We start from the raw sequence: 13,707 nt of genomic DNA, 5'->3' as shown, positions 1-13,707 counted from the left end.
AGGTTGAGTCTGAACTCTCTGTTGAAATGCAAAGGAACAAGTGCAGCCAAAGCATCTTCAAAAAAGAAACAAACTTGAAGAATTTAAACTGCTTAATTTTGCCTTTTACTATACGATTCCAATCATCAAGGCAGTGTGGCTTAAGTTGCTGGTTGTAGTAAGTGTTTCAAAAAAGGCTCTAAGATAAACCAATGGTGATAGGGTAATTTAAAAAAAAAGATTTATTTATTTGAAAGGCAGAGTTATAAAGAGAGAGGAAGAGACACAGAGAAAGATCTTCCATCCACTGGTTCACTCCCCAAATGGCTACAACAGCTGGGACTGGGCCTGACCAAAGTCAGTTGTCCAGAGCTTCTTCTAGGTCTCCCATGTAGGTGTAGCGGCCCAAGCACTTGGGCCACCCTCCACAGTTTTCCCAGGTGCATTACAGGGAGCTGGATTGGAAGTGGAGCAGCTGGGACACGAACCTGCGCCCATGTGGTATTGCAGGCAGCGGCCTTACCCACTATACCACAATGCCGGCCCCAGATAGGGTAATATTTTTTTTTAAAATGGTGCTGAATGGATCCCTGTCATGTGGGAGACCCTGAAGATGCTCCTGGCTCCTGACTTCAGCCTGGCCCAGCCCCAGCTGTTGCAGCTATTTGGGGAGTGAACTAGTGGATAGAAGATCTCTCTCTCTCTCTCTCTCTCTCTCTCTCTCTCTCTCTCTCCTTCTCTCTCTGTAACTCTGCCTGTCAAATAAATAAATAAATCTTAAAAAAAAATCCAGCCTTCACACTCCTTGGTAATTACCCAGTGGGTTTGGAAACTTAGGTCCATACAAAGTCCTGCACGTGTAGTTTTATAGCAGCTTTATTCCTGGCTGCTGAAACCTGGAGGCTACCAAGATGTCCTCTGGGTGAGTGGGTACACAGACAGGTGGTCCTGATGACGAGGTGGTGTTCAGTACTGAATAAATGAGCCACGGAAGAAGCCAACCCGAGAGGCGACACCCTTGTGCTGTCTGAGTCCAGGGTGAGGTGTACTGGCAAAGGTCCAGTGGTAGACAGTAACAAGGTAGGGGTAGGCAGGGAGGGAGGGAGGGTGAGGGGCAGGGCACAGGGGACGTTAGGGCTGTGAGGACGCTCTGTGTGACACTGTGACGATGGACAGCCATTGCACACTTGTCCAGGCCCAGGATGTGCGTCGGCAAGAGTGAACCCCTGTGTAACTCAGTGCCGGTGCATCAGTTGCATCAGTTGGTGGGGGAGGCCTGGGGGAGGAGAGTGGAGGATCACATCTCTGGAGTTTCTTCCCAGTTTTGCTGTGAACATGAAACAGCTCCCCCAAATAAAGTCTGAAAAGATGGTTCTGGAACCATTGGGCAGCCAATCTTTTTTTTAAAGATTTAGTTTATTTAATTGAAAGACAGAGTTACAGAGCAGAAAGAGAGAGAGAGAGAGAGAGAGAGAGCGAGCTCCTCATCTTCTGGTTCACTCCCCAAATGGCCACAATGGGAGGAACTGAGCCGATCCGAAGCCAGGAGCCAGGAGCTTCTTCTGGGTCTCCCCCATAGGTGCAGGGGCCCAAGCACTTGGGCCATCTTCCACTGCTTTCCCAGATGCATTAGCAGGGAGCGGGATTGGAAGTAGAGCAGCAGGCCTGGGCTGTAACCCGCTGTGCCACAGCACTGGACCCTGAACCTCGATTCTAACCCCAAAGTGTACACAAAATTAACTCAAATGTATTAAATCTGAGCTGAAAAACTAAAACCATTGAAGAAAATATAGAAGGAAGACTTTGGGGTTTTGGACTAGAGCAAGATTTTTCCTAACCGTAAAAGAAAAAATATTAACACATTGGACTTCTTCAAAATTTAATACATCTTGGCTTTGAGGTAGAGCATTTTAAAAATGTCAGGGTTGAGGCCAGCACTGTGGCGAAGTAGGTTAATCCTCCACCTGGCGGCACCGACATCCCATATGGGCGCCAGTTCTAGTCCTGGCTGCTCCTCTTCCAATCCAGCTCTCTGCTATGGCCTGGGAAAGCAGTAGAGGATGGCCCCCAAGTCCTTGGGCCCCTGCACCCCTGTGGGAGACCCAGAGGAAGCTCCTGGCTCCTGGCTTCAGATCAGCGCAGCTCTGGCCATTGCGGCCATTTGGGGAGTGAACCAGCAGATGGAAGACTTTGCTCTCTGTCTCTCCTTCTCATGTCTGTAACTCTAACTTTCAAATAAATAAATAAATAAAATCTTTAAAAAAAAGTCATGGTATAGATTGGGGAAAAATAATCATAATACATATACCTAGAAAAGGACTTGTATCCAGAATACACAGAGAGGCTTTTAGAACTAATTAGGCAGCTAGTTATAAAATGTGCAAAAAATTTGAATAGGAACTTCACAAAGGAAGAAATACAAATAAATACATAAAAGATGTGTTACATCACCAATCATTAAGGGAATTCAAATGAAAAGTAACCAGGAGGAAAACACACAAGAAGATTGTCATTTCACGTGCAGAACACGTCCAAGATTAAGAAGGCCCACAGTATCCAGTGGAGCCACTCTGGAACTCTGCGTTGTAGACACACAGGGTGACCGTGTGGCCATCTCTCTGGAAGATGAGTGTGTGCTTCGTATAGCAGCCAGCAACCTGGCTCCCAGGCATTTTCTGAAGAGAAGCATTGTCCCCACGCAGGCTTGTATGAATGTTCATGGCTCCTTTACTCTAAGTCGAAAACTGGGAAAGAATCCAAATGTCTATCAACAGACGTCACAGACCAATAATGTCGGTGTATTATTACAATACCAGACAGAAGTAGAAGGGAATGAGGGATTGGTCTATGCAGCATGGATGAATCTCAAACTATCTAACAAGGTGGCCTTGAAGGAATGAAAGAAGCCAGCCAAAAGTGCACATATCTGTGTCATCCCATGGATGTAAAAGTGTAAAAGATGCAGGTGAACCCAGGGCGACATGAGGCCAATCAGTGGTTTGGAGATGGTGGGAGGGGCAAGAGGGTGCTAAGTCAGATGGAGACGGGCGTGTTCCCGCTGAGACCATGGCGACGGCTTCATGGGGTGTCAAAGCCTTACTGGGAGCAGTTTCCTGTTCATGAATTCCACCTTCATGAAACTGGTTCTGAGTGAGGAGAAGCCGGCCGGCTGCTGGCCTTCCGTCCTGAAGCCAACACCTCGGGCTACCCCGCGGCTCTGACTGCACGCTTTGCTTTCAGATGATTCATTCCGGACTCGCAGTGCCGGGAGTGTCCCGACGTCCTTTTCCCCTGCGGCTCCCCTGCCGAGTGCCTCCCGCGGGACAGGGAGCCCAGGGGACCCGAAGAGCAGCGGCAGCAAAGACGCACAGCCGCGGAAGGCCTCCCTGTGAGTACCCGGGGGACCACTGAGTGCCCAGTGCGCGTCCCCGCCCAAACGACAGGTGTCTCTAATGGGGACGAGCTCTCTGTTAAAAGGGATCATCATCACGTGAGCTGTGTGAGATGTTCTGTGTATGACAAAGACGTTGGGATATCACACAAGCATTTAACTGGCTCCCGCTAATGTCTGACATCTGTTTTTTCTCTTTCGAAGTGTGTGTTTGCAGTCAGAGAATTTTATCTTTGGGAAGATGTTAGATATCATTGCATCCCTTTAAGCACCCAGCTTATAAAAAATTCTCCTTTTCTTCCTTTTTATGTGTTATTTTATCTTGTTTGAATTGTTGAAGCATTTCTTCCCTTTTGTTTAAATGTTTAACAGGGTAGTTCCATAACGACCACCGTTAAGAGGTCACCCAAGGAATACGGGATTGACCCAGGACACATGACAGTAGCTCCAGGTTTCCTCTTTCGTAAAGAACACCGAATCTTCTGATTAAGCAGAATTTAAACAAGATTCAGATTTTCTTTAATTCACGTAGTGCATGGACATTTTCAAAGTTTCTCAGATGTATGTTTTTGCTGAAACATCATGTTAGCCTCCCTTGCAGGAACTGAACTGCGTTGTAACTTTTTCTCAATTTCAGTTGGCCGTTGAGAGTATACAAAATATAGGAATCTGTTTATTGAATGTCGCACAAGGAAAGCGTAGACTATATAATACGAAAAGTGGTAGTAGGAGAAAAAGCTAACATCGACCCTACAAAACGTGGTGTTAATACGTACGGGGAGTGCGTGTTTCCCTTTGTATTAAATCTTCAGCAGAGGAGAAGCCAGAACCACACGAGCAGAGGCAGCGAGCTGAGGGGTTCTGAACCCGGGGCAGGGGGGACCGGAACCTGTGACTGTGAGCAGAGACCGGATGAGGAGCCTGCGGGGAGCCACGCTGATACTGTGAGGCCTCTCCTCACAGACGACACTCCCTACCCACGCAGTCATCGCTGCACAGTGGCAGCGTGGAGGCTGCGCGTGGGGCTCGAGCGTGGGCCCGCCCAGACCGCAGGCCGCAGAGGGCCAGCCAGGTCCTCGCTCCCTTCCCGTGCGGTTCCGGTCCGCACAGGGGCAGCCTGGCTCATGGCCCCGTGTCGCCGTGTCCCCTGGAACCCGCTTCCTCTCGGCATTGCCCCGGCTGAGGAATTTGCTCAGCTGCTTCAGGAACGCTCTGCGCCCCACTGGTGTTTCCAGAGCCGAGATTTCACGGCAACACAGACGCCTGTTTATGCCGGCTCTGTTTCCTTGTGCTTCTGCGTCTGTTTTCATTGTTCAGTATGGGTTTCCTTTTTATCTTATTTATTTGCTTTTTAAAAATGAGAGTTGTTACTTAAAAAAATTAATGGATTTTGAGAGGCAGAGAGGAAGGGAGGGAGGGACAGAGCGATACCTCCCACTCGCTGGTTCAGCACCTGGGACAGCCGCCATTGGGCCAGGCTGAAGAAGCTGGGGGCTGGCCCCTGTTTGTTTGTTTTTTTTTAAAGACAGAGTTTTTGAGGTGTGTGTGTAACTGGTGCTTAGAAACTGAATCCAGAAACACTGATAACAAACCACGTCAGGTTGTGTCTTGTTTCCTGCATGTTCTGCAGCGGGAGGAGGGCTGGCGCCGGCAGCCCGGGGTTGAGCTGTGACTGGGTGTGCAGGTGCCTGACCACGTGCCCTGTGGTGTGCGGCTGATACGGCCTCCCAGCCACTGGGCTGCAGCAGATGGTTGACATCTGCATCGGTCTTGCCTTGTGCAAAGCACTGGCCAGTTTTGAGCCAGGCCGTATCCAAACGAAAATGTCCTTTTTATCCCACGTAAACCTAAGAACTGACTTCAAAAAGTATTATCTCAGTTTTCCCTAACCAAAGCAGTTCTGTGCGATACATTGTTCAGCATTAGAGAATGATCCATCTGGTACTTACAGATCTTAGACTTCAGGAAGCACAGGTGTACATTGTATATTGTATCTGTGACTGGGCAAGTGATATAGTTAGGCCTGTGCAACTTCTGCTGTGGTGATACAAAGCTAACATTGTAGACAGGCTGCATGAATCCAATGCTGTGTTAGAAGTACGCAGGATTCTCGGTAACTAAAGGTAATGCCAAGTAATTTTAATGTGTGATTCATTTTTCCCTTGATCGGAATCCTCATATATGAGGTTTCTTCAAAGTAGAGATTGATTTACTTTGTAAACATTATATGTATGAAAATTTATCATGTTTTGTCTTCTTTTTCCTCTCCTCCCCCTTCCCATTTCTCCCCCATTCTCTTATTCCTCCTCTCCCACCTCCCCACCTCCCTTCCTTCCGGAAGAAAATCTCGAAAATCCAATCCTTAAGCCCACTGCCCGACGAAGGAGGCGGGGCAGGGCTGGAGACGCAGCGGCGGGCAGCAGCTACAGCGGCGGCCGGGCTTTCTGTTTTTTACTTTCTTTCTTTTTCTTTTTTTTTAATGAATGGAGAAAGCGACATAATGGCAGCTGATGTTAAACCTTCCATATTTGGAATTAGATTCCTAGGAGGTACAGTATACGTTTCTTGAATAATGTGGTTCCAGAATTCCAGTGTTCAGTGAAGAGCAAGCTGAGGTATGTGCCATGCGCTGCGAGAGAGACAAGCCTGCCTCAGGCTGTGCAGGACGCCGGCGACGCGCCTGCCCTGTTGTGTCTGCATCCTAGAAGTTGTGGGGAAGTCCGAATCGGCTGACTTAGCCCTGCAGGGGGACTCGGCGGGGTTGGAGGGAGGCTGTGCTCTCCTGGGGGACTCTCCATCCCACTGGGAAGTCCTGCCGAGAGGGGAGCGAGCAGTGTCGGGGGTGTATTGGTCCTGTGATTGTCGTGCTGACGTGTTGTACCCGGGCTTTCCCAAGTTCGAATTTGATGGTGAAGATTCTACCAGGATTTCTGAAAGCTCTGAGCTATAAATACCTGAAAAATAATAGATGGGTGATTTTCCTTATTTCCTAGAAGAATTTATTTTATAAATAATTTGTTTACATTTTAGGTTGTATTTGTCCTCACTTAATTTAAAATGATGAATCTAGTTTGAATCAGCTGTTATTCCAAGCTATCATGCTTAAGCTATGTCAACAGCACTTATTTGTACTAATGCTAATATTTCCATCAAAATTTGCCTGTGGAACATGTACGGTTCTTAATTTTAAAATGTCAGTTCCTGAGATAATATTGTATGAAGCTATTGTCAGCTTCTATATTTTAAGATGCAATAGCATATAACTATATTGATATTAGAAAATATTCGTTTTTTAAAGATATATTGATGTATGATAAAGATGATTAATTTGTGAATGCATATGCGTGTGTGGTTACTTTTTATAATGTGAAATAATGAATTTACTCGAAATAAAACATAGGTTACTGAGATGCCTGTGTTTGTGGACAAGAGCTTTACATACTCCCTTGCAGTTTCTGTTCTGTGGCTGAAGAGTACGAACGGAATAAGAGAAGCGTCCAGCGTGCCCCTGGGTCCCTCCGTGACAGGGACGCCCGCGGCGCCGGTGCGTGGTTAACTCCCCTTCTCTCTCCAGGTGGCCTCTCTGGCGGTTCTGACTTGTTCTTCATAGCCTTCCTCAGAGAACAGTCAGGTCAGTGGACTCGTCCAGCGCATTGTGCCAGCAGTAGAGCGTCACGGTTCCCGTGAAGGAATTCAGTTCGCCCTTTGAGATTTTCACTGAACGGTTTTGATGACGTCTCCTGCTGGCGTCCGGAGGGTGGGGCCTGCTCTGCTGTGATCTGAGGCACTTGAGAGCCTCAGCGGTCCTTCTACTCTGGACTCCGTAACTTCAGATAAAAGGGGGAGCATTCCAGCTCACTCGATCAGTGATAACTTCAGCGAGCGAGAAGTTTTGCATTTTCCCATCCTGCATTGGGGGAGGGGAAAGTGTGTACTTCGCACAAGTTCAGGGGGCAGAGACGTCCATGGCAGTCTTACGCCCAGGGGCTAACTTAGCAATTCAAACAACTCACCAGCTAGTTTTAGAAGTTTTTTTTTCATAAAACATAATTTCTAAAATCTCTGAAATATATATGAAATTATACTCCCAAGGAGATACGTATTTACATATATAGAAGCAATAAAAGCTGGTGACGGTTACGAAGCTCCACACATTATCTCCATTTGCACCAGAAATGAGATGGCTAACCTTCGAAAAATTCTCAGTGAGCAGCTTAGCTAACAGAGCCTTCAGCTGGTTGTCTGATAAAGACCTTGCTCCATTTTCCTGTGAATTATTAAAACTTGCATTTTTAAGAATAAGTTCTAGAATTTCACTATTAGCATTTTTGCAAGCAAAAACAGGCCTGGAGAGCTCACATTTATTATAGAATGGGTACAGGTGCAGGGCTGAGAAGAGCTGGATTTGAGAGTGGAAAGGGAGGAGCCGGCAGAAGGTCTGGTCAGGACCTCACTCCCATTTTTGAGATCGTCTCTACAGCTTGGCGTCCTGAACTGGGACGTCTTACTTGGGAAGGCTGCGCCCGTTGTGTCTGGCAGCCAGTGAGCACTGGGAGCTCTGAACCACGCTGAAACCGACCCTGGCCTGTGTGGGAGTTTTGCACTGAGGACAGAATGAGGACTGTTCCCCATGGCCACGGCCTGGGTGGGCGAGCGTGTGGCCGAGGGCGTCTGCAGCAGCAGCTTGGAAACCCTGAGGCTTGGGCGCCACGCAAGGGCAGGTCCCCCGCCCCTCAGCCGGAAGCCTCGAGCTGCACCTGTTCACCGCTGGTGTGTGCTTGGGAAATTGGAAACCTGGTGTCTTGGGAACGTCAAGAACATGTGAGCGCACAGGGAAAGGGGTTTCGTGAATAGAGACTAGGACTGTGGGGGATTCGCGCCGTAGGGAAAAGGCCTGCAGTGTGCGTGGCGGGAAGGCGAGGGCGTGGTCTTCCTGCCGCGTGACTCCACCCGCAGTGCACCTGTGTTGGCCATCCTTGTTCACCGTATTCTCCCAGACTTCGACTTTTCACAGTGGGAACTGAGCCCTCTTTTATTCCCCTTTCCACTGTTTTCCACCGACATCTGACGGATGGAACAGAACGAGCTGGTCGGGGTGTCACTCAGAGTTCGCCGCCCACCTTTGCTCCTCCCGGGAGCCTAGGATTGTCCCACGGCTTCCAGGTGCGAGGGGAATGCAGGAGCGAATCGGCGCCCAGTCCTCAAGTGGGAGTAACTGCGGTTGGGTGCATGCAAGCCGTGGACGGCAAGCTCAAGCCCAGCCGAGCTCCGGGTCCACGCGGTGGACATCCCCGGCATGGTTAACTCGTGTCGTGATTCTCTGAGTTTACTCCAAAGAGAGCTTCCTGTTCCTATGGCAGGAAATGACGGTGCAAGAAAGTTTCAGCCACAAGGCTGCTCTCCTGGGGATGAAACGCACACTGAATTCTGTTGAAACAGCGGCTGGGTGAGCCGTGGCGCCTGGCCAACTACGTCCCATCCCATGTCTCAGAGAAGAGGAAGGAAGAGTGCGATGGGCTGGGGGCGCGGCCGCAGGGAGGCCAGACTCAGACTCACCCTTTCCACCCTGGGTGACCCTGCGTACGTCTTTCCTCGCTCAGAGATAGGGTGCGACTGAGCCAGCAGGTGCAGAGGCACTGCCCCAGGCCCGCGCAGTGCCAGGACCCGCGAACGCGCTCTCCTATTGGCAAGCTGCACCACTCGGATGACGAGCGCCGCTCAGCGAGTGTTCAGCTCTTCCAGTGCGGTCAGAGAACCAGACTCTGTGCGTCCAGATCTGATGAAGGAAGGGGCCCCAGGCGCAGAAGGGCCAGGGTCCCTGCTGTTTGAGTCCCCTTCCTCCCCTGTGGAAAGTGGGCCCTGAGCTGGATCGCCGTGTCCCTGGGGGGCTTGATGCCAGGAGGAGGAAGAGGGAGGACGGGCATCACTCGGCAGGCAGTGAGCAGGGCTGTCTTCTCAAGTCCACAAGAAGAGACGGGCAGGCAGGTTGCACCGAAACCCTTGGCGCAGGGAGGAGGCGTCCACCCGTCTGCCTCCAGGGCCTTCTCTGCTCGGCCGTTCCCGTTGTGCCGCCTTTTCAGGTCCAGATAGGCGTGCAAGAGGGACAGCGACAAACACGGCACACGGCTGGCTTCCAGCCAAGTAGCGGAGGCTTGAAATCCCAGCTGGCTTGGGCAAACGTCCCCTGAAGCCAAGGCCAGCCCAGACTCGCTGTGGCCTGCCGTGCCAGTGTCCTGGGAGTCCAGATCCCTCAGGTCAGGGCCAGTGTGTGCCGCGGGCCATCGGCGTCGCCCTCACTGCCTTGCCCAGTAGCAGCACCCAAGGTTCCGTCACGGGTGAGGAAGCAAAGCGGCCAGTCCACCTTGACCGTGGGAGGCGCGCAATGGCAGTCGCTTCTGACCGGGTTCCTGCCAGGGCCCTGGTTCCTTTGTCACTGACAATCACTGGTTTTGTGGCAGTGGAGAGGAGGGGATTAGCCAAGCCCGGTGGGGTCTGTGGAGGGGTCCTACCCAGGGGCTCATGTCCTGACAGTCGGTGGCATGGGGTCCGTCTGCATTGTGGGGGTTGGCCTGGGTTGCAGTGGGGGCTGCCTTGGAACCCTTAGCCACGCCGTGAGCACTGGCGTAGCACACTGCGGGCATCAAACATTTACTGAGCGTGTGTGCCCCTGACTCTCGACCCGAGCCGGTGTCCTGGGTCCCGGTGAGTACTTTGTCCTTGCAGGCAGAGTGGGGACAAGGGCCTGGTTAGTCTGGCAGCTTCGCAGCTCATGGAACTGCTCTGAGGCGTCCCCTGGAGCAAGCCCAGGGCCCGTGAAGCCGGCCTGAGTCCCAGGGGCCTGTATTTAAGCTGCTGGCCTTGCTTGGGAAGCCTTTATGGGAGAGAGGCACCTATACTACTGTTACGAAGAGGAGATCCTGAAAACGCCGATGCAGTAGCATCTGGAACTTCTGACTTCCGGGAGAGAAAATTTGTTCCCCACACGGGGGAACCGTGTAACGGTTTGCAGGTTAACTCGCAGTGTGCTCTGTAAACCGGCAGCACAGCCTTCGGCTTCCCGTGTGTCCACAGCAGAGCCCCGTGCCGGTGCTGCTGTGCAGGTTGCAGGTTTAGTTGTCTGGCCCTGTTTGAGCTGGTGGGGCCTGATTGCAAGGCCAAGGTTATCCTACGGGGTCCTGTCTGAGCGACATCTTTAATCTCCCTTGGAATTGAAAATTGCAACTGTGTGGGGAAACATTAGCCCCAGGGCTCAGCTAAGGAAGCGTGGCGTGTGTGGAGCTGCCGTTTGGAAACATGGGGGAGTACTTTCTCGGTTGTGATGATGGCCGGGGCGGGGGGTTAGCCCCGCATTGGTGAACCCAGGCCGGGAATGCTAGCCCATTCTCTGCAGTGCACCAGACCGCTCCTGACGGCACACGGCGCTCGTCAGCCCCGCGCGCTTCTGCTGAGGGACACCAACAAGCAGGGATTCTGTGTGGGAGGTGACTCAGCTCGTTCCTGGTGGTAGGAGTTGGGACCAAAAAGGATGGGCTGGGGAGACAGAGGGGCCGTGTACAATGAAGTATGGGAAAGCAAACAGTTGTGGCCGCTTGTGGGCAGGGCTGCTTTTCAAAGAAATGGTGAGTTTCCTGTCACTGGAAGGAGAGAGAGAGAGAGAGAGAGAGAGAGAGAGAGAGAGAGAGAGAGAGAGAGAGAGACTCTGGTGGTTAAGCAGTAAGGGATAAGAGAAGGGGCTGGGGATTGGACAGACGGCGTCTGGAGGCGTCCACCCTGATGGCCACGTGTGTTAGGAGCTCATCAAGCTCTGTTCAGTATGGGTGATGCTGAGTCTGTGAGCCAGTTCCCGTCCGGGGCTCAGACCCCCTTCAGTGAAGGTAGAGGGAGGGGGAGAGCTCTCTACCCAGAAGACAGCTGGGAAAATGTCAATAAAGCACCTTGACATTGTTTGCTAATTTTTTAAGTATTTATTAGAAAGGACAACAGAGATTGGGGGAGGGGGGATCTTCCATTCACTGATTCCACTTTCCAAATGGCTGCAACAGCCAGGTGTGGGCCAGGCCAAAGCCAGGAGCCAGGAACTCCATCCTGGTCTCCCACGTGGTAGCAGGTGCACCTGGGCCATCAACTACTGCCTCCCCAGGCGCATCAGCAGGGAGCGAAGCAGGAGTGGAGTTGCCAGGGAGGTGCCCAAGTTGCACTGTGGTGTGGCAAGCAGGGCTCACCTGCTTGCAGCTTGTAGTTACTAAAACACCCACCAGGGGGCCGTCTCAGTATTCAGCACTTCATTTTGTACCGCGTGGAGGTCCCTATCAACACCAAGCGGCTTGCAACAGGATCTGCAGGTGCCAGTGCCATTCCATACTAGGACTGGCCATGGGGAGGGGGACCTGCTGACCGCGGGTGCTGGGCTCTCTCTCGGGTCAGCGGCGGACCTAAAGCCGCTCGCTCGCTCCTGCGTCTCACCCTTCTCGCCCAGCTCGAACTTCAGGAAGAAAACCCACGTATCTGTGGTGGCAAGTAGGCAGAGGCATGGCCTGTGAACACTGGGAGAGTCACCTTCCTCTCCTCCGTCAAGGTCATTTCCGCTACCGAGTGGCCTTCGGCTGACCTTGCCCATACACGCAGGCCTCCGGAGCCTTCACAGGAGATGGGTGTCCTGAAAAAAAACGCATGGGTTTCAAAATTTTCTGGCAGCAAAAGGAAGCTGGCCTTTGACCCCAGTTTTCTGGGGACATTTTGAGGGGCCCTCGTGACATTCTTCTGCGATGTTCTGTGTCATCAGCGAATGCGGCTCCAGCCTCCAGGAGCCAGTTGGCTTCTCAAGCTGACCGCTCACTTTGTCATCGGCCGGCTGCCCCGTCGGTGCGCCCCATCCCCCCTCCCCCATAGCTGCCTCCAGCAGTGTCGCAGACCCTAGGAGTCTGGCAGAGAAACGTTGCTATTATCTATGTTGCATCTGGGAGTCATTTGAAAATATGTTTGGAAAGAAGAGTTCTGTGGCTCAAAAAATAAAAAGTACAGGAACTAATACTGGCTGGTGCCGTGGCTCAACAGGCTAATCCTCCGCCTTGCGGCGCCAGCACACCGGGTTCTAGTCCCGGTCAGGGCGCCGGATCCTGTCCCGGTTGCCCCTCTTCCAGACCAGCGCTCTGCTATGGCCCGGGAGTGCAGTGGAGGATGGCCCAAGTGCTTGGGCCCCTGCACCCGCATGGGAAACCAGGAGAAGCACCTGGCTCCTGGCTTCGGATCAGCGTGGTGCGCTGGGCCCCTTGCCCGGCTGCCGGAATTCAGCTCCACCTGAAGTCCCTGCAGCCAACATGGAAGCAAGGACATGAGGAATGTCCCACAGACGATCCACTCCGGTTCCCTGAGGTCAGCCCCAGCCCAGAGATGCCTTCACCTGGCCCCGGCTGCCGCTTTGCCCAGCGCACGCCCGTGCACGAGCGCTGGCACCGCAGAGTCCAGCTGGCGGAAGTGACATTTCCTGTGTGTCCGAGGCGGCCACCGGCTTGCGGCTGTGGCCGGGCTGTTGGGAAGCGGCTGCCTGCCTGCTGGGGCTCTGCACGGCTCCTGCTGGCCGCCCGGGCTCGCACACCACGCCCAGTGCTGCACTGGACGGGCAGGGCCAGGACGTGCGATCAGGGCGTCAGGCGACCTTCGTGTTGGGATCGAGCTACTCTCCCTGCTTCCCTCGTGTCTCCTTTAGACTGGACACCGTGACCTCGGCCTCTCCCCACGCACTGGCGCTTAGAATGACGGAATGGCTAGCTGGGTCCCAGGCACAGCTGGGCGGTCCGCATTTTTTATCTTGTTTCGCCTCCGAACTACAGCAGGTGGCAGTCCCTGCTTTCTGTACTAAGGATCCAAGGACAGAAACTTTGTCGCTTGTCCCGGGTCACAAAGGTGGAGAACCCCACCACCACCCCGACTGTGGGTGGAGCCTGGCAAGAGGTTCATGGGAAGTCACCAAGCATGCCAAGGGCGCGGGAAGGGAGAGTGGGCAGGCGCTTCAGCTTTGGGAGAGTAGACCATGATCCAAGTGTCTTTGAACACAATATAATCTGGCCGGCGCCGTGGCTCAATAGGCTAATCCTCCGCCTTGCGGCGCCGGCACACCGGGTTCTAGTCCCGGTCGGGGCACCGGATTCTGTCCTGGTTACCCCTCTTCCAGGCCAGCTCTCTGCTGTGGCCCGGGAGTGCAGTGGAGGATGGCCCAGGTGCTTGGGCCCTGCACCCCCATGGGAGACCAGGAGTACCTGGCTCCTGCCTTCAGATCAGTGCGGTGCGTTGGCCGCGGCAGCCATTGGAGGGTGAACCAACGGTAAAGGAAGACCTTT

General features: G+C 52.7%; 1 protein-coding gene across 1 annotated transcript in view; it reads left to right on the top strand.

The window, feature by feature from the left end:
• PPP4R4 (protein phosphatase 4 regulatory subunit 4) overlaps positions 1-6,568 on the top strand; it is a 102,877-nt gene extending 96,309 nt beyond the window's left edge. The window contains exons 24-25 of the mRNA XM_062181266.1: positions 3,220-3,367; positions 5,712-6,568. Of these exons, the coding sequence (XP_062037250.1) occupies positions 3,220-3,367; positions 5,712-5,736 (173 nt within the window). The 3' untranslated portion in view covers positions 5,737-6,568. The remainder of the gene's footprint in view (positions 1-3,219; positions 3,368-5,711) is intronic.
• Positions 6,569-13,707: the final 7,139 nt, after the last annotated feature.

This window comes from Lepus europaeus, chromosome 22, assembly GCF_033115175.1.
Source record: "Lepus europaeus isolate LE1 chromosome 22, mLepTim1.pri, whole genome shotgun sequence".
NCBI lineage: Eukaryota > Metazoa > Chordata > Mammalia > Lagomorpha > Leporidae > Lepus > Lepus europaeus.
Note: the sequence above shows the minus strand (reverse complement) of the source record. Positions and strands in the feature narration are given on the sequence as shown.